Below are 20738 nucleotides of genomic sequence, written 5' to 3'. Positions count from 1 at the left end.
GAAACTATTGCTCAGCCTTTCGCCACAACTGACGCTGGCGGAACAGCGGTCGGGAAATATTGCAATTAAAAGCCCAAGAGAGCACCCTCCTAGCGCGTCCAAGCGGAGAAATCACTGCGCGGTATTTTGTCCAATCACGGAGTTGTACGGAGTAGGGCTGCACAAATGAGGCAACAACGCTAATACTTTAGGAATAAGGGAGAAATTGCTAGTTATGCGGAATTAATAATAGCCTGCCCGTAGGAGGCAGAATGGAGGAGGCGGCCTTGCTTGCCCCTGCCTGGTCACCGAGGAAAAGCGATAAGAGGCGCTGACAATACTCCGTACATAATTAAAGCCTCACCGTGTCCGCCGAATAAGCCGCTACGGACCGCAGATGCTGATTGTTTTCGCCATGCATTGCAGGGGTATATGCGACCTGGCACTCAGTAACCCCCTTTTGTGACAACCAAGAGACTGTAAAACCACAGCTTGTCTTCAACACTCGCTATGAATCAAAAGTCCTTAACCTCCTGTTAGCTCCCTCGGGGCAGCCAAAGCCGCCTGTCACGCTACCATGGCCGCGGTTAGAACCTCACCGCCTCCTATCGCGAATCCGCCCTCGTTGAATTATCAGAACCCTTTGCCAAATCCCTACTCGAAGCAAAGTGGCGATGCTCCCCGTAGCCCCGCCCGTGTTCCCAATCTCGACCCCGCCGGCAGCCTACGACTGCACGATGGCCCCGTCACTCCTGTCCGTGTCAACTTCCAGCGGGAGAACTGGACTCAGCCCTCAAACGCCGATATTGCGCATGCTCAGCAACGCGCCGCGCGCGTAGAGCTTGTTGATCGCACTCTCCATCCGCTCCTCTCTCCTCCAGCAGCAGCTCCTCAACCACCTCATGACTTCAAGCCGGGGCTGTCGAGCCAGCAAGAATTTCACGATGCTGCTCAGGGAATTCCGAAAACTGATAATGGCTTCGTATCGCTCGAGACGTCTTTTGTCCAGAGACCCCAACAACCCCCACCCCGCCGCACGCGAAGCCTCAACGCTGACTCGAAAGTGCCACCAACCATTACGACTACCTCCGACTGCTACGAAGCCAGAAAAATCAGCCTGAAGGACGGAGTGCGCAATCGAGGCCAGTTCTGCGACAGCCGTGAGTCCGACGAAACGGCCAGCACGAACCGGCAGCAAGCTTCGATCGAGCCACCCGTAGCAACAAATGCGAGCTCTTTATCGGGTATCAACGAGAATGTCGAGCGTCAGACGATTTGCGACTCCTCAGAAAACTTGGATATTGAGGGGAGCATGCTTAGGCACCAGTCTGTTGCGTAGTTTCAGTATCATCACCAGAAGGACTTGCTTCCGCGGGTCTCGAGTGTTCCGAATGACGATGCTAGGAGCGGGTCATACTTAGACCTGGCTGAAAGAGCTTGTTACATCGGTCGCCGTCTAAATGCTAGCTCGGGCAACTTTAAGAGAACTTCCTTGCCCCGACCGCAGTCGTCCTACTTTGCCTGCTCCGACTTTGGCCCTCGTCGCCGCTCCCCTGGCCTGATGCCAGGGGGCTCCCCCATGAATGCTTCCTCGCAGAACCGTAAATCACCAGATTCGAGGCCGTCATCGTATGCGGAGTTGCTTAATGTGCCGTGTCCCCACACAGCTCCGGCACCGCTGGCTCTCGACAACTCCAACCTTCGAACTGTTGTAGGCAACAACGCGTCTCTCCTCAGCACGCAAAAGACCCTAGACATGTACCGTGCCAACGTCAAGAAGACCAATGACTTGTCAATCCAGTATTCATTTGCGGTCTTCTTGATCGCCACCGCTCAGGAACAAAGTCTGGACGTGTCGGATCTCAAGATGCGCAAGAACAGCCTGAAACTCCAAAAGCGCTGCGACAGCCCGCCTGCCGAAGGATCCCTTTTGAACCCCTGTGAGCTACTGCGCGAAGCTCGGAAAATTCTCCAGCGTCTCGCCAGCGCTGGTTACCCCTTCGCTCAGTATTACCTCGCCGACGCGCACACTTCTGGCCTCTTCAGTAAGGGCAAAGGGGACTACAACTCGGCTTTCCCTCTCTTCGTTCTGGCTGCGAAGCATGGCCATGCCGAGTCTGGTTATCGAACCGCGCTGTGTTACGAGTTTGGCTGGGGCTGCCACAAAAATCCCGCCAAGGCAGTGCAGTTTTTGCGAACGGCGGCTTCAAAACGACACCCTGGTGCCATGGCACGCTTAGGAAAGGCTTGCCTATCTGGCGATCTCGGTGAGAAGCGATACCGAGAGGGCATCAAGTGGATGAAGCTAGCTGCTGAATCTGCTGATGCCCAATACAACTCCGCGCCTTACCAACTCGGTTGCTTGTACGAGATTGGCTATGGTGACGCTGTGTTTAAAGATGGCAATTATGCCACAGAACTTTTTACGCAAGCGGCTGAGTTGGGCCATCCTGAGGCAAACTGCCGTCTTGGTGATGCGTATGAACATGGCCGGCTCAACTGCCCCCGCAACCCAGCTCTCAGTGTGCATTTTTACACTGGCGCGGCTGAGCGCGGACATGCTGAAGCCATGATGGGACTGTGTGCCTGGTATATGGTTGGTGCTCCTCCGATCCTGGAGAAGGACGAGGAGGAAGCGTACGAATGGGCGCGTCGATCTGCCAGTCTAGGTATTTCCAATTACCTGTCCCTTAAAACGAATACATTAGTCACTAACACGCATGCAGGTTTCGTGAAGGCGCAGTATGCCGTGGGCTACTTTGCAGAGATGGGCATTGGGCGTCGTCGTGACCTCCTAGAAGCCAGCGTCTGGTACGTCAAGGCCGCTGGTGCTGGATATGAGCGAGCCAAGCAGCGCTTGGCTATTATACAAGTAACGGCCAGCGGCCAGGGAACCCCTATGGAGGTTGCTCCTCCTCGCGAAGGCAAGACAAAGAAGAACACTAAGGACGACAAGAACTGTGTCGTTATGTGAAGGAGGTTGACGAAATCGAGCCCTGTAAAGGTCAAGAATCACAACCATCGTGATTAGTTTCACGATCAGCGTGAACGCCACACCACAACTGGTGTCAGGCAGTAAATCAACCACCCATATAACCGACCCATCTGTAAGATGCAGATAACATCCAGGGCAACCTAACGGATAACCCAACCTGATACATCACCAAAATTCCGCTCCTCTCATGCAATATCCAAATTCGATGTGTGCACAAAACACCAGATCATCAATTCAAAGGCGAAGCTTAGGAGAGAGACTGCATAAAATTGAAAAAAAAAAAACTTTACCCTATGCGTGATCTGTTGACCTCCCAACCGCTGCATGTGCGCTGGCAACGTTGTGTTACGGCCCCTGAGTCCTCACTTTCGGCCTTTGACATGACACCCATCTCGTCGTCCCGGATGTCCTAGTCGCAGATGCCATTTCTGGGTGTCTACTTTGACGGACCGCCTTTCTGCCCAGGAATTGAATCTGTGCCTTAGAGTAATGAATGCGCTCCTCGGGATTTCTAAGGGCAAGCCCTCAATCACGAACTGGCCGTATCGTTCCACCAGCTTGCACATGATAAAGTTGTTCCAAGCTCGAAGGTAATTGGAATCTGGACGGTTGTCCCACCAGTAACTTCGTTTGTGAAGCTGGCGTAGCGAGACTAAATTGCGTGAAACATTCTCGCAATGTGCAACATCATTCAATGAGATAACTTTTGGTCCCAGGGGGCCTCAAATCCACATGACCACATTCTCATTCCTTGGATAGACACTCGCTGTTCGCCAGCAAATATAAAAGCTCCTGGCTGGGCAAGGTGATACTTGTCAAATGGGCTGACGTTGTTAAGACATGAATAGTTGCACCTGAGTCAATGAGAGCCGAGTTCTTCAGTGGGTATTAGGTGATGGAGAATGCCGAATTGGAGGCAATCACAAAGCTTGCAGCATACTCCCCAACGCCGGGTCCCAGTCACTCGGTCTCTTCAAATCGACCGGCCTTGTCACGATTGACGGGGGATTCTGACTGTGCGTTGAAGCTCTTGGTTTCCAACTAAATGAATGACTGAAGTTGGTCTGTTTTAATCTTCATTGGATAGGGTCGTATTCGTCAGCTGTGACGGGGGTGCCGCACGATCTGTTTCATCTACGTCCGATACGGTAGGTCACACAGCCCGTGTGTCAGAGCGGCCTTAGACATACGATGTGACAGGCCTTCTTGGGCCGGTGCATCTTTTCCTTCAGGGACGGGTCGACTCTGAGTTGTTGTTTGAATGCATCGCGGATTATCTTTCATTCCTTGAAGTACTCTGGTGCGGTATCTGGAAAAGCACAATAGCACTTAGCCACTTCGTAATTGCCATCGCATGCCTTGCAGATAGTATTGGCGTCGTTGGAAGAGGCAAGATGCTTTCACCTTGACGATGGTGCTTGATTTGCTTTGGCGCTTGCCATCGCTGCTCTGCGCATGGGGCCCCACGCTTGACACTTTCTTCTGTGTTTGCGCATCTGGGTATGTGGATAGTTCTTGCTCTGTGGCGAAGGTCGGACCGAAGGCTCCTTTCATAATCCTTGAGCGCCTTTCTTCGGAGTGGAGGACATCTCGCCGTTCGGCACTTATCTTCAAGCTTGTTCTTGTATATACCGGCTTAGATAGTAACCCAGTTGCCTAGAAGAGGTTGGATAGCCTTGGTCAAGACATTGAACCAGGAGTTTGGGTCTTCCATGCCACCAGTCTTCATTACTAGGGCATGGTTGGTCGCTATCTGTCAAGCTCTGGAGACCTTCACTTACTGTTGGAGGAAACTTGTCAAGATCAGGTTGTTGGAATGAGGTCAAAATTAGGCAAGGATCACGATGAACATGAACGACCTCAACTAGCATCAGGCAGCAGCCTGCTGCCTATGAGATCAACAGATTGAACACAAGTATAAGTGACCAACCTTCGTCGCTCCTTAGATATGGGGGGAGGAGCAATACAATTTACACACTGATCTTTTACTTCAATGTCTGCATTCGTGTATCAGTGCTAGGTTGACACCACACGAGTCGTTCAGCCGACACTGCCGAGTGCGGCAACTACATGGTGATGTGCACTAATCTGAAAATCTTCCAGCTCAACGTGCGGAAGAGGGATGTGGTACAGCTGAGCATGATGAACGACAGAGACTTGCGGGACTATCCGGTGCTGGCGGTAGCGGAACCATACGCTTTGAGCATTGATGGAGCGTTGGTGACAGTACCGAACAATCACAGAAACTGGACGAGATTCCTACCGACAAAGAGACACGAGATGCAATGGGCGGTTCGCAGCATGCTCTGGATCCGTAGTGATCTAGAAGCGGAACAGGTGCCGATACCCTCGGCTGACCTAACCGGAGCAATACTCCGGTTGCCTGACCGGGAAGTCTTGGTGGTATCTGTGTACGTGGAAGGGAGGGACGAGAATGCTTTACGCACGGTCGTGAGACAACTGCACACGACGATAGTGGACTTCCGCAACGGCACCGGCAGAAGAACGGATGTCGTTCTGGCAGGCGACTTCAACCGACATGACCAACTCTGGGGAGGCGATGAGGTGACAGGCAGGAGGCAAGGCGAGGCGGGCCCGATCATCGACCTCATGGACGAACATGGCCTACTCAGTCTTCTCCCGCGAGGGACGAAGACTTGGGAATGGCCAGATTGCGAAAGCACGATCGACCTGATGCTTGCATGGTCCGAGTTGGCAGAAGAGGTGGTCCACTGCGGCATCCACCCGACCGAACACGGGTCAGATCACAGGGCAATCCGAACAGAGTTTGACCTCTCGACGCCTGAAAGGACGGTTGAGCCAAGATTACTTTTCAAGAACGCACCGTAGAATGCGATCAGGGAGAGGGTGAAAGACAAGCTCGCACCACTTCCGTGGAACGGCGGAGTTCAGGCACAGACGCCACGCTGATGGAGGTGGTTCTCGATGCGGTCCACGAACTGGTTCCACGGGCTAAACCATCGCCGTACGCGAAGAGATGGTTGACAACAGATCTTACGAGGCTTCGAAGGGCGTATACGTTCTGGAGGAACCCGGCGAGGTCCCAGCGCCGTGTAGGCCACCGGATCGACAACCTAGAAAACAGAGCCAAGGAAGCAGCCAAGGAGTCCGCTCTTTTCAATGGGGGAATCTTGTCACTGGCCATCCCACCTCCGGGTTTGAGGTACGTGGCGGCTTGCCAGATGCTGGTCCCGTCTGCGAGGAAATCATCCCAATGGGCCTTCTTCTGCCTTTTGATGGTGTCGTGATACGGGACGACGACGCAAGACAAGGCCGAGCAGGTGGAAGAATTGCTCAGTGCATTCTTCCCACCGCTGCCGGCAACTATAGAAGACGAAGGCCCGCGACCGCGGCGGAGAGAAGTGGCCATGCCGAACTTGACGATGGAGGAAGTGGAGGAGAAGATCATGGAAGCCAAGGCGTGGAAAGCGCCCGGGGAAGACGGGCTGCCGGCGATGGTGTGGAAACAGCTGTGGCCGGTGGTGAAGGAGCGCGTTATGCATCTGTTCCACACTTCACTGGGCGAAGGACAACTACCGGACCAGTGGAGGAGCGCCAAGATCATTCCGCTCAAGAAACCGGACAAGGGAAACTACAGGATCGCAAAGGCATGGAGGCCGATCTCGCTTTTGTCGACGCTGGGCAAGATCCCCGAAGCAGTAGTAGCTGACAGAATTTCGTACGTCGTCGAGAGGTTCAGACTCTTACCCACAAACCATTTTGGGGCGAGAAAACGGCGGTCGGCAGAGCAGGCACTGCTGCTCTTCCAGGAACCGGTCTACAAAGCATGGCGGAACCGCCAAGTGGTCAGTCTGGTTAGCTTCGACGTCAAGGGTGCCTACAACGGAGTGTTCAAGGACAGATTACTGCAAAGCCTCGAAGCAAGAGGCATCCCCAAGGGGCTTGTGAAGTGGATAGATGCGTTTTGCTCAAACCGCACGGCCACCAACGTCGTGAACGGCTACACTTCTGAGCGACGGGAGCTGCCACAGGCCGGCCTTCCGCAAGGGTCGCCACTGTCGCCTGTGCTCTTCCTCTTCTTCAACGCAGACCTAGTGCAGAGCAGGATCGACTCGAAAGGCGGCTCGATCGCGTTCGTTGACGACTACTCAGCCTGGGTCACAGGGCCGACGGCGGAGGCGAACAGGGATGGCATACAGGCCATCATTGACCGAGCACTAGCGTGGGAGAGACGCAGTGGAGCGACGTTTGAATGCGACAAGACGGCTATCATCCACTTCACACGCGTCGCTGAACGCACCAGTGATGCGCCGTTCATGATCAAGGGTGAGGAAGTCAAGCCGAAGCAGAAGGTCAAGATCTTGGGAGTGGTTATGGACACGAAGCTCAGGTTCAAGCAACATATAGCCGAGGCCGCCTCCAAAGGTCTCTCGGCAGCTATGTGTCTGAGGAGACTCAAGATGCTTCCACCGCACACTGCCAGACAGCTCTTCGTCGCCACCGTTGCTCCGGCCATGGACTACGCTTCTGTCGTGTGGTCGCATGCACGCGGAGAAAGAGAACTAACCTGGCTCAACAGGGCACAGAAAACAGGGGCACAGGCGATCACCGGCGCCTTTCGAACAGTGTCGACGGCAGTGGCTGAAGCGGAGTCTAGCATCCAAACAGTATGCGAGCGGCATGCTCAGGCCGGTACAAGTCTATACAGCAACGTCCGGACTCTACCAAAGTGTTGAGACCGTATGACTAAGATGGTCCGATCTGCTGATGGCTGGGATGTGGATACTAAGTGAGGAGCTGTGCTCCTCTCAGATATATGTAACTTAGACCTTTGAAGAACACATCATCTTCCACTCCTGCAATATTGTCTCATCACCTTGGGACCAGATTAGTAGTGACGGGGGTGTTTTCTTGGATCAAGATGTCGAAGACAGTGACTCGCCTGATACGGAGCTCGAGCAAATTTCTATGGACGTTGCAGACGTCGTCGACTGTCTTCTGAGCCTAAGTGTGGCCATCCGAAATCCCGCACCTCACGATCGCTTCGTCGAATCACATTCGATAGGCACGTCCTAATACGAACCATTCAACATTGAACATGTCTATTCGAAGTTCAAATCGATTGATCCAGGTCTGGCAGAACGACTGGGCAAGGCGATAAGTCGACGACGCCAATTCTTCAAGTACAGAGAGGCTCATCGCCTGAAACTCTCACATGGCCTTGACTATCACTATCTTGGAGATGCTGAGACAATTGCATCATCACTACCGGAGCACCTTAAGGATAAGAGTAGAACTGGCCAGATTTCCCGGTTGCCTGTTCTTGAAGACAACTATTCCGACGCTGGAGTCTCTCAGACCTCGTATGCAACGTCTGCAGCAGATACTGAGCAACGACACGTCCCGCCACTGCCGACAGAAGCCTCCAAAGGTCCTTTTGAGTGTCCTTTTTGCTTCACTATCATTGCTGTAACAGATAGATCCACCTGGAAGTAAGTTAATAGGACGTCTTTGGGCTAGGTAGTCTAAGCTAACCGACCGCAGGAAGCACGTCTTTGGAGATCTCCGGCCATATATCTGCCTGGATAAAGATTGCATGAACCTGGAGAAGAAGTTTTCCTGGCGGCACCAATGGATGGACCACGTCAAGCAAAATCACTGGAAGGTATATCCATGTCCATTTTCCTGCCACCTAACCTTTCCTTCGGACTCAGAGTGCATGAGACATGTGTCCCAGAGCCACGCAGGAGCAGGCACACCACAGGAGCTAGCTACTATGATAAGCCTCAGTGAGCAGCCCTTGGACATCCGGTCTGGTATTTCTTGTCCTATTTGTGGTGTGAACCTGAACTCAGCTCGACAATATCAGAGCCTTGTCGGTCGACACCAAGAACAGCTGGCTCTCTTTGCTTTACCTGACCTGGGATCAACCGACGAACCTGATTTTGATGAAGAGGAAGCATCAGATGCTAAGTCCATTTATGCGAGATCTGATCACCCCGAGACAAATGAGACCAAAGAATGATAATAGGAGGAGGAAGCCAAGAGAAAAGCAGAAGAAGAGGAGTTGCTTAGAAAGGTGGAGGCCGAAGAGGCACGGCAACAAGCTGAGAAAGAGGAAGCGCAGAAGAGAGTGCAGGAGGAGCTAAAGAAGTACAGAGACGTCCCGGTGGGTGGTATGGTTAGTCTGAGGGACAATCCGGAGATAGACAAGGTCTTTAAGGAGGCGACCAGGTGCAAAGCCGGCGGAAACAGGTGCTAGATTAAGCCAAGCGCGCCTGATAGGCATCTATCCCGAAAGCTCAAAGCTAGTTATCGACCCGAACCCAGTTCCTGGAGGAAGTTGGAGATGGTACTGACCGAGTGATATCGTATTGTTTGGTGCATTTTAGTTTCCTTTAGGCCCTGATCATGAACGGGGGTCAAAATGAATCACGCTTTGAGCTTTCGGGATAGATGCCTATCAGACGAATGATTCTAATAAACCACCTTCAGTGTGTTCTTGTAAATATTCCTACTCCTGAGAGAACAGACCGCAGTTTCTCAAAGCTCCGCTATCACATTAATATCTTAGTACAGTGAGCTGTCAACTTAAGTTGCTGGAACTCTCAGACCAGATGCGCGAGATGGGCACACGTAGGCACAACCATCGGTGCCGGGCCTTTCTCGACCATATTGTCATATCCATATTGAGAAATTTCAGTGCGAATAATTCCCTCAAATACACTAGTGCCTCCCTTATGAACCAGCCCCACATACATGCTGTTCTTGGGTCTTTCTCGGCTGGACCTTCTTCTTGTGAGCCAAGCGTGTCAGCGCCTGGAGGCTATATCCCCGCAGCACAATACAGAGACGGAGGAGTTACAGAGCATACACCGTAAAAATATTACTAAACTATAAATACGGGTGTAAGCTACAGGGTTTTCTCTTTTCTTCCCATCTTCATTCGCTTTCCATTCAGTCTCCGACGTTACTGGCCATGGCAAGCCTACAAAACACATCGTCAGTGGAACTACATCTTGGGAATGGCATATCAACTAACCAGGACAGCAAGAGGTACACCCTCGACACGGGCGACTCGATGCCCGCCCTAGGGCTTGGGACGTGGCAGTCCAAGCGTGGTGAGGTAGAGCACGCAGTCCAATGGGCTCTGCAGTGCGGTTACCGCCACATCGACACAGCCTTTGCATATGGCAGAACTCGTGTCATTGCAGCGAGATGGCAACATGTAATCTTGCCCAAATGCATTGCTTGATCTCCCTTGGGTCTAATGCTCACACAACTTTATCCATCAAGAAAAATACGGCAAGTACCATATTCGAGGATAGCCCATCTTCTATCATCAGAGAAACCCCGGGAAAACAGCATCATTCGGATCAATAAAAAAGTGCATCCGTCCCACCAAGTTGGCATGTCCTCTAACGCGAGGAATACAAGCAGGGAAACCGTCGACAGGGCTTTTCTCCTCGGAAACAACATCCGCCTCAAGCTCGGTGCCGATGATTGATCGATGAATAAGTCTTGAGCGGCCAACTGCTATCCTTCTCTCTGCTAAAAGAATAGCAACCCTACTGTACCAATTACCACTAATGTTGGCACCCAATACAATTTTCTGGTTCGTGCACGCTCCACGGACGTTGTACTCCGTATTGGGTCCGAACATAAGAAAACTCGGCCCGTCCACCTTCCCCAGCTTCCATGGCTTAAGGTACTAATTCCCTGTCGCCGCAAATAATTAGGAAGCGGCTTGATCGGCTTCGTTTTAAAAAGGAAGAGAAAGTACTGGATGATGACCCTATAAGCAGATGATCAAATTCAACACGGCCTAGATGCCTGCTGTTTCTCCTGGAAAGACAGAAGCTAAAAATAGCCTTGGTTTGGATCATCGCTCCCACATTCGTAGCATCGGTCCACTGCCATTTACCCAGTTTCCAAAGTTTTCAAGGCATGGCTTCGCCGTGGAGTGGGGGTTAGGGTCGTTGATGGGGATGATGACATACATTATTCCTCCTTCGGGAAAAGAGAAAACAGTCCCGGTCAATTGCCATTTTCGGTTTCGATGCAAACCCTGTTGAAGGCCCAAAAACGGCTTGCTTGACCGACTGCAGCCACAACAGCCCCGTCCAAGGGGTAAGCAAGGCAGATTAGCACACGCTACACAGGGGCTGAATGGCGGGCAGCTGACCACGTAGCGGATGCACAGGGCCATCATCTGTGCAGTGGCACTTGTGACAGACTGATGAATGCAGGTGAGCAACTCGAAACGAGGGGACCGAATGGGCAATCATTGGCTATACGTTTCCTCAATTGTGAGGTGATATGCTTACCCGGCATACCATGCCAGCATGAAGTTGTGGTGGGCAGACCACGGAGATCGCTTAGGCCCGACCAGATGACCTGTATTATCGATTCGCCCTCAGAAAAGAGCCTCCTGCTGCATTGCAGGTGGTGACTATAACCAAGCTTCCTGTCTCGCTTCATTATGAATACCGATGAGTTGGTCAATAGATACCTAATCAAGGAAGCACGAGTTTTCAGGGACGCATATTAGCACACCGCTGAGACTATTTTGAGCAAATCCTTGTGGTTGTTCTTATACTAGAATAAAAATGTTATCTGAAGAAATAAGAAAAAGATCCAAGATTAAAGTTTTTATAGAGTCCCTTCTCACTATCTACTCCATACTTGCCTAGGTGCGCTGGGATAAGCTACCTAGGTATGAATATGTGCTAAGTAGCCAAGTCGGTAATTTGGATATCTGCTCCCTTTAACTCTTGCTCTCGACATCCGGGTGAACTGTCTCTATATCCCTAGTCTTCTCTCCCAGTGCATTCAACTGTTGCTCGGCGATCTCATCTGCGGGGATCCTGTCGGGCGTTGTATTTACCAGCATGATCATTGGGAGAAGAGCAGCACCAAGCAGGGCAAATGTCACGCAGCTAAAGGAGCTGTCAGAAAGTACCCTTTCATGAGTGTATACCAAAGGGGAGAACTTACAACCCAATTAGTGGGTCGCTCTTTGTCTGAGTGTTCATACCATAGGCGATGGCTTGGCCAATAGCCTCAATGCACCTAAAGGCAGCTCCGTTGCGGACGTTTTCTGGCATGGCCGTTAGCGCTGGAACCAGTGGCACACATGATAAACTTACCTTGAGCATTCATTGCAAACGAAGACAGAAGCCAGTACATATATGACTGGGACAACGGACCGGTGGTCTGGATAAAGAAGTAGGGCAGGAAGGAGGAAGCGTATAGACTGTGGTCCCAGTCGATAGCACCTGGATCATTGCGCCGAAATCTGACCTGCATGATAATCGACCAAATGTAGACGCCGATGTTGAGAATTACCACGGTATAGAGACCGACCTGGGCGCGGCGGCGTTGTGAAAGGTACTTGGCGTCGAGGATGAATCCAAGGCCGAAGCAGCCGACACTGAAGAGGTGTTAGTAGGCAGTCGGCAGAGAACAAGGAAGAGCCTGGACTTACATGCAGAAGAATGGCGAGATTAGCGATGAAAGGGCGCGGGCACGGACTGAAAAGTAGATTCCCAGATATGTGGACCAAGAGCCGCTGTCCCTTTGTTAGTTTCTAATGCCTGTCATGGGGTCGGCAGAGCTTCATGGTACCTGTAGAAGAAGGACCAGAGTGCCCAGAGAGACGAGAGCACGATGAGCCTCGAGGTCATGGTCTTTGCAATCCGCCTGACCTCCTGCTTGGTGGAGAGAGCCTCAGCAGTGACGATGTGCGTGCCATCAGATCGAATGACGCGTTCAAACGGCGTGATCATGAAGGCGAATGGCAGACTAGGACCCGATCAGCCGAGACAAAGATTCAGGATGGAAATATACTCACGCCATGCACTCAATAATCAAGAAGGCGATGTATGTGTCGGGCGTTACTCCACCGCTGACACCTTTCTCGTGGTTCTTTGACAGGCTTGGAAAAGAATATTGTTAGCCAAAGCCATACACGCCAAGCTTCAAGATACTTACTTGATTGCACCGCCAACAAGCTGGCCGAGATTCCGAGACACGATCCAGAGAGCGAGATACTTGCCACGCGCACCAGACGGTGCAAGCGTCATGATTGCACCGGCCTCAGCCACGTACCAACATCCAGTGCCAATGCCGCCGATTACACCGCTCAGAATGAGATACTAATGATTCGAGTCTTGTCAGTGCATCGGCCCTGAAGAATAAAATCAAGCTCGCTCACCCATTGGTTGCCAAACTTGCTGTTGCAGTAGTAGGCGGATCCTTGGACGGGGAAGGACATGGAACCGATGACTAGAGCCCACTTGACGCCAAGCTTGTTCACGATGGGGCCTCCCATGAAGCAGGCTGATGGCCATTGTTAGCCAAGTGAGAACTCCCTGCGCCTGGATACGTACTGCAAGCGAGCATGGCATATCTCAGAGCAGTAGCGATGTTCGACACTCGAGGAGTCGCAAGGCCGCCGCCGCCAAGGCCTAGAACATGTTCGCATTAGCCGGTGGCACTCGAGGATGAAATTCGGTATAGATGCCACTCACCTGCAATCGCATCTGACATGGCTGGTCCGCAGAATGCCTGGATGCTCAGCAGCATCATCTGCGTCAGACTGTGCTGCCATACTCGTTTCCACCGAGGAATGGAAATCTCTTCAGCGGTTGCCGTTCCATGGTCAGGGAGACCAGAGACTGTAGTCATTGAGTTGGCCATTGTGGATGAGTTGTTATTGCAAGTATGTACAGTTATAGGTTTCAATGACAGAAGGGAGATTGTACAAGATGTCTCTTTATACACATCCGAATACATGTACAACGACCCTGTCGAGATAACCCCTCTCGAGAGTGGAAGGTCCAGGCGAGTGGCCATGAGGGTTATCTTGGGTGGAGCGAGCGAGTCAGAGCATGAAGGTCCAAGCGAGCAGCCAGCGGGGAAATCAACTGTTAGATAGCCCATCACGTCGTCTTGAGCCAATGGGCTTCAAGAACACGGAGATTTCTATCCTTCTCCCCATGGGGTTTGGCGAGTTTCTCCCCGCAACTCCCGAGTTTGTCAGCCGACCTGCTGATCGGAATATATCAGAAAGAGCAAGATCGTTGAATCGCCTCAACGTCGCTTGGAGCTGGGATTGCGGGGCTTGTTGTCGCCTTAATTGCTGGACAAGTCCCTGCCAGCCTCGACCCGATCCTTGATTGCCTTTAGCTTTGCGCCCAGACACTTCGGAGATTAACAGAACGACAAATGACGCCATCACGAGACACGACAAAGGTGGTGATTGTCGGTGGAGGCGGCACCATGGGCTCCTCCACGGCACTGCACCTTATACGCTCTGGATACTCGCCCTCAAACATCACCGTCCTGGATGTTTACCCGATCCCTTCAGCACAATCGGCTGGGTTCGACTTGAACAAGATCATGAGCATTCGACTACGCAACAAGCCTGATTTGTAGCTGTTGCTTGAGGCGTTGGACATGTGGAGGAACGACCCATTGTTCAAGTCCTTCTTCCACAATGTCGGCATGGTAAGCTGTTGGGCAAATCTCAAGTCGAATTCGGATTAACAACTCGTCAGATTGACTGCTCCTCATCCAAAGAGGGTATTGCGAATCTCAGAAGAAACCACCAGACTCTCATCGACGCAGGTGTTGACCTGGACAAGGCCAATACCTGGCTTGAGAGCGAGGATGAACTTTTGGCGAAAATGCCCTGGTTCACAAAGGAGCATGTAAAGGTAAAATGCCTTGAAGATTTTGAACGATCAAGGCTGACAGACTAGTACAGGGATGGAAGGGCTTGTTCACCACTGACGGCGGATGGCTCGCTGCGGCCAAGGCCATCAACGCAATCGGGCGCTTTCTCAAAAGCCAAGGCGTACAATTCGGGTTTGGAGGGTAGGTTTGTGTCATCGTCGCGACTGTATTTTGCGCTTACACCGTCCTAGGGCCGGTACTTTCAAGCAACCTCTCTTCGCCGCCCACGGATCGACATGTATTGGCGTTGAGACTGTCGATGGCACTCAATATTATGCTGATAGGATCATTCTGGCCGCTGGGACGTGGACGCCGTCGCTGGTAGATGTAGAGGATCAGTGTATGTCCAAGGTCAGTGCAGTCATATAACCTGTGTCCTCTTATCAGGAGGTTTCCAACGTCGGTGTTGACTGGTCTGGCACTAGGCCTGGGTCTTGGCCCATATCCAGTTGACCCCTGAGGAGGCAGCTCAATACAAGAACATTCCCGTCGTGTACGATGGCGAGTACGGATTCTTCTTTGAGCCCAACGAGTAAGTCGCGCCGCCAAACGCTGAAAACACATGCTAAGAAGATTCCTACAGAGATGGTATCGTCAAGATCTGCGATGAGTTTCCAGGATTCACTCACTTCAAGAAACATCAGCCTTTTGGCGCCGCACATCCCAAGCTCATCTCGGTTCCTCGGTCTCACGCCAGCCATCCCATCGATAGCTACCCGGACGCCTCTGAGGCAAGCATTCGAAAGGCCATGGGTCGGTTCTTGCCAGATCTTCGAGACAGGAAGATCGTAGATCGTGCCATGTGTTGGTGTACAGACACTGCTGATGCCAACCTTCTCATCTGCGAGCATCCCAAGTGGAAGAACCTGATTCTGGCGACGGGAGACAGCGGGTACGTTTACGCAGCAACTATGACTACTTTTCTAACTTTCTTCTGTAGTCACACCTTCAAACTGCTGCCCAACATTGGGAAGCATGTTGTCGAGTTACTGGAAGGTACACTGCCGCAGCAGCTTGCCGAGTCTTGGAGGTGGAGGCCCGGGGGCGACGCGCTCAAGTCTCGACGTGCAGCTCCAGCCAAAGATCTTGCAGAGATGCCAGGCTGGAAACTTGATGCACGACTGTAAGTCTTGGGGCTGGACGAATTTTTGTGCTTGCAAGGCCGCTTAGGCAGAAGACAACAATATTCAGAGCAACGTACCTTGATTCATACTTACCCACCAGGCTGCACGATAATGTTCTCTCTCTGGTTTACCCGCTGGCGGAAAGAATAACAAAAAAGATCGAGAAGATATCAGAACGGCTGTCAGACGGTCTGGCTGATTGCCACTTTGGCGTGATGGAAGCTACAACTCAATATCCTTTGTGCGAGAATGAAGATACGAATCCACAAAGCCCCGCTGTCTTATCGTCTCACTAGCACCAAGCACATCTCTCCCCTTGGGGAGACTTGCTTCCATGCTTCCTTGTCACAATCATCTAGTCCCACACCCTCGCCGCCAAGAGCTCTCGGGATTCTCCCTTAATTGCCAACACGGCGGGGGTCACTGTATTTGTCTGGCTTATTGACGACTTCTCCAATGTCTTTCCGGATATCTGCGGTTGCTTGCGTTTTTTGGCGGCGGTCCGTCGTCTTTTCGAAACCAGGGGAAGCCCGCAATGAGCGTAGCGATGCCAAGATGGCCAGGACTGAGATGGCGAGGCGAACCATTCTGAAAAGATATGGAGGGTGCTTTCTTCCGAGGAGGGTGTGTTGAGGCGCTGGAGTGGTTTGAGAGGGATTTGAGTGAATCCTGTACAAGTACGTTGGGTAGGAGATCGGCCGCCTTAAATACTTGTCGCCATCGAGCTCTCGAGACGCACACATGGACGCACCCTACAGATCTCAAGCACGACTCGTCTAGATCGACTAGTGTAGCATCGGCGCCACTGCGCATAGAAGCAGTACTCTGCAGTATACACGCTTCCCCTCCATTACCTACGACCTTTGTGTCTACTCATGCGGCGCTTTCCACTGCACCAAAGCTGAGGGCCCCTTCATCTGGATCCGTGGTTGACCTTGTGGAATGTGAAGCTAGGGAGCCCCCGGACCCACTACTGGGGCGACTGCGAGAAACCTTTCAAAGCCGGAATCAGGGCGGGGAATCTATCTACATCCAAATCCAAAGATCTAGAATGCAACAAATTCCAAGATGGACCAATTCCCTCCCGATTGCTTGCCTCCTGAAGGCATTTACTCAACTCGAGATGCTCTACATCAGGCTATGAACAATTGGGCCTTGCCACGAGGGTACGCCTTTGTTATAGGGAAGTCGACCACGCATAGGAACGGAAGGATCATCGTTATCTTTGCCTGTGACTGACGAAACAAAAATGGGTTACCCCCGGAAGACTGTTGAGGCTTATACTTCAACACTTCCGCGGGCTAAACAGGCTTCTGGCTCAGTGGCTCTTACGCAAGCTTAGAACGCTGGCCTCAGCGGCTCTCTTAAGCGTTACGGCGGGGTCACAGACTCTACGTTCGTTGAAAAACTCGCTCTCGTCGATATCGGTGGCAATTGGCACAGTAGGAATGTTATGGCAACCCGTGTCTCGGTTCGCAGGCTTCTGTCTCACCTCATTGGCTCGACAAGCCTTGGCTGTTGGCTGTTGGCCCTTTCTCCAAACCATTTTATGCATGGCCTGATGCGTTATTTATTATGGCCAGGTCGCTCTGGGTCAGATGACAGCAGTAACCGAGGGGTGGGGGAAGATGCACTGAGTAAAATTCCCGCCTGCATTCCCAACTTGCTTCTCGCAACATCGCGTATTCCTCCAACCATGTGTCCAGAAGACGCACAGGCGGCGCAGTTGCAGGAGGCACTCGCTGACAACCCTCTGCAGGTGGATGTGAGCATCGGACTGCTTTGGATCAAGACATGTGACTTGTGTTGACGTGCCCCAGGACACTCACCGGGACGATGATTCTGTCTACGCCTCCTCGTACGTCTTGACCTCATGCAGCAGTGCATCTTCTGACCATTTCTATAGAGTAGGCTCAGGGAGCTTCAAGACATCCTTAGCCTCGAGTGTTCTTAACTACAAGTACGTCGCTGGCTCTGTGAAATTCGAACTTGTGCCTGACCGGCGTTCACCTGCTGGTGTTAGATACGAGGCTCGTGAAGGACAAGATGTTTGGTACTAATAGGCAGTAACTCTGCTGTAGAATGGACGTCGCTACCATGCATTCCGTGAAGGTACCTATCTGGTGGTATGTATTACATCTACTTGACAACATGGCGGAAAGAAAGCTGAGACGTGGCAGCCCAATGACGAGGAGGAGCAAGGCCGAATGGACCTGCTGCACCACGTTTGCAACCTGGCTCTCAAAGGTGAACCCCACCGTTCTCCAATTAAGGATCCCCGTCGCGTGCTTGACCTGGGCACTGGTACTGGAATCTGGGCTATGGACTTTGCAGAGTAAGACTTTATGATATCGGCTGACCGGGTATATCTGACGGTTGAATAGTGAACACCCTTCCGCAGAAGTGATTGGGACTGATCTGAGCCCCATTCAGCCTGGATGGTATGCATCTCTTGCAATTCTTCAGTGCCAGACCCTCAACTTACCCGTATTGCAGGACCCCCCCAAACTGTCTCTTTGAGGTCGATGATTTCGAGGCCGAATGGTCATACTCAAGGCCATTTGACTTTATCCACGGCCGCGAACTAGAAGGTTGCATAGCCGACGACGATCGACTCTTTGCCCAGGCCTTTAAGCATTTGAACTCGGGTGGCTACTTTGAGATGCAGGGTGCTTACACGCGTTTCCTTTCTGACGATGACACAGCCCACAAGGCAAAGGAAGTCCAGTCCTGGTGCAGGATGCTGGTCAAGGGAATTGAAAAGTTTGGCAAGCCTATTGATGGTGCTCCGACGTGGAAACAAAAGATGGAAGACGCCGGGTTCGAAGACGTTCAGCAGGAGATCCTCAAGGTTTGTGGTTTTGACTGGCTCTTCCAACTTCAACGTCAGGTCCAGCTGCTAATCACTCGCTGTAGATACCTATTGGCGGATGGCCAAAGGATCCAAGCCTCAAGGAACTCGGCAAGTACCAGCTCATCCAGCAGATCCAGGGCGCCGAGTCCTACACGCCTGCCGTGTTCTCGCGTGTTCTCGGCTGGACCAACGAGGAGATCCAGGTGCTCATTGCCAAGGTCAGGAAGGAGTTTAATGATCCGTCTATCCATCTTTACATTCCGGCCTATGTCATCTGGGGTAAGAAGGCTTGATTCATCCTGTCACATTCAACAAGCATGGCACGTTTGTAGGCTAGGCTATGCAATCTCTATTTCTGTTTTGTATGTAAATGCAGACAAAACAGTCGTTAGCATAGATCACCAGCAATTCTCGACTGAGTACTGTTAATCTTGGCTTTTCCTCCCAGAGGGAGGCCAGCCACAACAGCAAAGAACACAATCCTCAACTCAATATTGGCACTGCAATAAGCCAATGCCGCATAACACCGGAGACCACCAAGTATCTTATGCTATCCCAGATCTTCCATCTCCCTAGCCATGTATCCCACTTTCTATCTACTCAATCCTCTGCACCATAGCCTCTTGCAGCGCCTTGGGGTCTCTTGTAGTGAAGAGGGCCTTGTAGCGACGAGGCATAGCCACAAGCCTTGTTGGGTCCAAGTTGCCGGTAATGGGGTGGCAGTCAATCTCGTCGTGCTTCTTAATCTTGAAGCTGTTGAGAAGCCTCATGTACAGGAGATAGAGTGCTCGGTTCGTGTTGAATATGTGGCAATAGGAAGCTATTGGAAGCTGCTGGAAAGGAAGAATTTTGCCACAGCAATATCGTCACCTATCGCCACAGGCTGACGACGCAGTCATTCTAGTTGATTCCACTAAAAGGCATACATAGCCTGCCTACTGTGCCAAGGACAGGTTGTAATTTAGTAAATTACACACTTCCCGTCCGTGCGTTGACCCCTGCCATACTTTTCTCATGAAATTACACACTTTCTATCCGAGGCATCCCTGGCCAAGTGGCTCCATCATCAGCAGCGACCGCGCCAGTCGGATTTCCGGGCTGGAGGGGGTGGGAAGACTCGAGGGGCGGCGGCGGAAGTCTGCTTCCGACGAGCTGTTCGTGCTGTTAAGACACCGCGAAGAGTAGTAGTCTAGTCGCCTTCGGGATGGGGACTTTCGCATATGGATGGACGGCGTGTTGCTACCTGTTCCTTATCAGCATTATAGCAGTTCCCATGTCTAATACTACTCCTCGATCTATGACCATAGTAAATGTAATGCCACCGCTCGCTGCGTTGAGACACTCGCCCAGCGAGTGCATCCAGTCTCTCGGGAGCAATAGCTCATGTATTACCTCCCTCCCGAGACTTTGGAAGCCATTTGGGCCTCCATCCTGGATATGGTTGAACAACCAGGATTTTAGCACTTCCGCAACGTCACTATCTTCCTCTAAGCCAAGAACTTGAAGGCCCTAATAAAGGATACCACCTAGGCGCAAATGATGGCACGCTTCCAGAGTCACTGGGTCAATGAGATTGACGACAGGTATATCACGGCAGACTTCTATTTCGATATTGGGAAGGAGACCTGTCCTCAGCAGGCATCTCAGGTTGCATCCTCTGTCAATGGACGGACGGGTAATGCTGATGCTGATGGCTTCGTCTCCATGCCGGCCGGAACACTCTTATATAAACGGTGCTGTCTCCGATCGCATGCACATTTGATACAAAATGTCTCTACTGCCAAGGAGACTCAGAAGAAGGTTTTCTATCCCTTCAGCATGCTCCATGATACCGGAAGCCTGACTATCGAGACGGGTCAGCGATCCTCACGGCGTGCAGCCGGACTTCTCGACACTCAGTTCTACCCCAGTGTCAAGAATATCTTTGCAGCAGGAAATATCTATCTATTCACCAACACCGCAATCGAGACACTCGCCTTGGATAAGAAGCTACGACGAACTTGGGAACTGGTAGGGGGTGCCCTCAGTCACTAGCCAGCGGCAATGATGAAGGCATACCTGTATA

General features: G+C 51.9%; 6 protein-coding genes across 6 annotated transcripts; 5 read left to right on the top strand and 1 right to left on the bottom strand.

The window, feature by feature from the left end:
- Positions 1-556: 556 nt before the first annotated feature.
- Positions 557-2953, top strand: NCS54_01486600 (Hypothetical protein; the record flags this gene model as incomplete). Its single annotated transcript, XM_053159987.1, has 3 exons — positions 557-1314; positions 1384-2648; positions 2706-2953. The coding sequence occupies 3 exons, from the start codon at positions 557-559 to the stop codon at positions 2951-2953; spliced, it is 2271 nt and encodes a 756-aa protein (XP_053015962.1).
- A 3410-nt stretch (positions 2954-6363) lies between these two features.
- On the top strand, positions 6364-9218 carry NCS54_01486500 (Hypothetical protein; the record flags this gene model as incomplete). Its single annotated transcript, XM_053159986.1, has 5 exons — positions 6364-7623; positions 7784-8021; positions 8088-8448; positions 8501-8621; positions 8988-9218. 5 exons carry the CDS (start codon positions 6364-6366, stop codon positions 9216-9218), a joined length of 2211 nt encoding a protein of 736 aa, XP_053015961.1.
- A 2505-nt stretch (positions 9219-11723) lies between these two features.
- On the bottom strand, positions 11724-13657 carry NCS54_01486400 (Hypothetical protein; the record flags this gene model as incomplete). The annotated part of the gene is made up of 10 exons (XM_053159985.1): positions 11724-11895; positions 11954-12056; positions 12106-12389; positions 12444-12527; positions 12584-12760; positions 12810-12893; positions 12950-13113; positions 13173-13297; positions 13348-13425; positions 13489-13657. The coding sequence occupies 10 exons, from the start codon at positions 13655-13657 to the stop codon at positions 11724-11726; spliced, it is 1440 nt and encodes a 479-aa protein (XP_053015960.1).
- A 759-nt stretch (positions 13658-14416) lies between these two features.
- NCS54_01486300 (DAO domain-containing protein) lies at positions 14417-15822 on the top strand (the record flags this gene model as incomplete). The annotated part of the gene is made up of 7 exons (XM_053159984.1): positions 14417-14467; positions 14518-14676; positions 14727-14836; positions 14887-15046; positions 15121-15227; positions 15279-15587; positions 15636-15822. 7 exons carry the CDS (start codon positions 14417-14419, stop codon positions 15820-15822), a joined length of 1083 nt encoding a protein of 360 aa, XP_053015959.1.
- A 1693-nt stretch (positions 15823-17515) lies between these two features.
- NCS54_01486200 (Hypothetical protein) lies at positions 17516-18966 on the top strand (the record flags this gene model as incomplete). Its single annotated transcript, XM_053159983.1, has 8 exons — positions 17516-17584; positions 17640-17677; positions 17726-17837; positions 17901-17945; positions 18000-18154; positions 18204-18260; positions 18316-18670; positions 18736-18966. The coding sequence occupies 8 exons, from the start codon at positions 17516-17518 to the stop codon at positions 18964-18966; spliced, it is 1062 nt and encodes a 353-aa protein (XP_053015958.1).
- Positions 18967-20212: 1246 nt separating this feature from the next.
- NCS54_01486100 (Hypothetical protein) lies at positions 20213-20707 on the top strand (the record flags this gene model as incomplete). The annotated part of the gene is made up of 1 exon (XM_053159982.1): positions 20213-20707. One exon carries the CDS (start codon positions 20213-20215, stop codon positions 20705-20707), a length of 495 nt encoding a protein of 164 aa, XP_053015957.1.
- Between the last annotated feature and the right edge of the window lie 31 nt (positions 20708-20738).

This window comes from Fusarium falciforme, chromosome 13 (genome assembly GCF_026873545.1).
Source record: "Fusarium falciforme chromosome 13, complete sequence".
Lineage (NCBI taxonomy): Eukaryota > Fungi > Ascomycota > Sordariomycetes > Hypocreales > Nectriaceae > Fusarium > Fusarium falciforme.
Note: the sequence above shows the minus strand (reverse complement) of the source record. Positions and strands in the feature narration are given on the sequence as shown.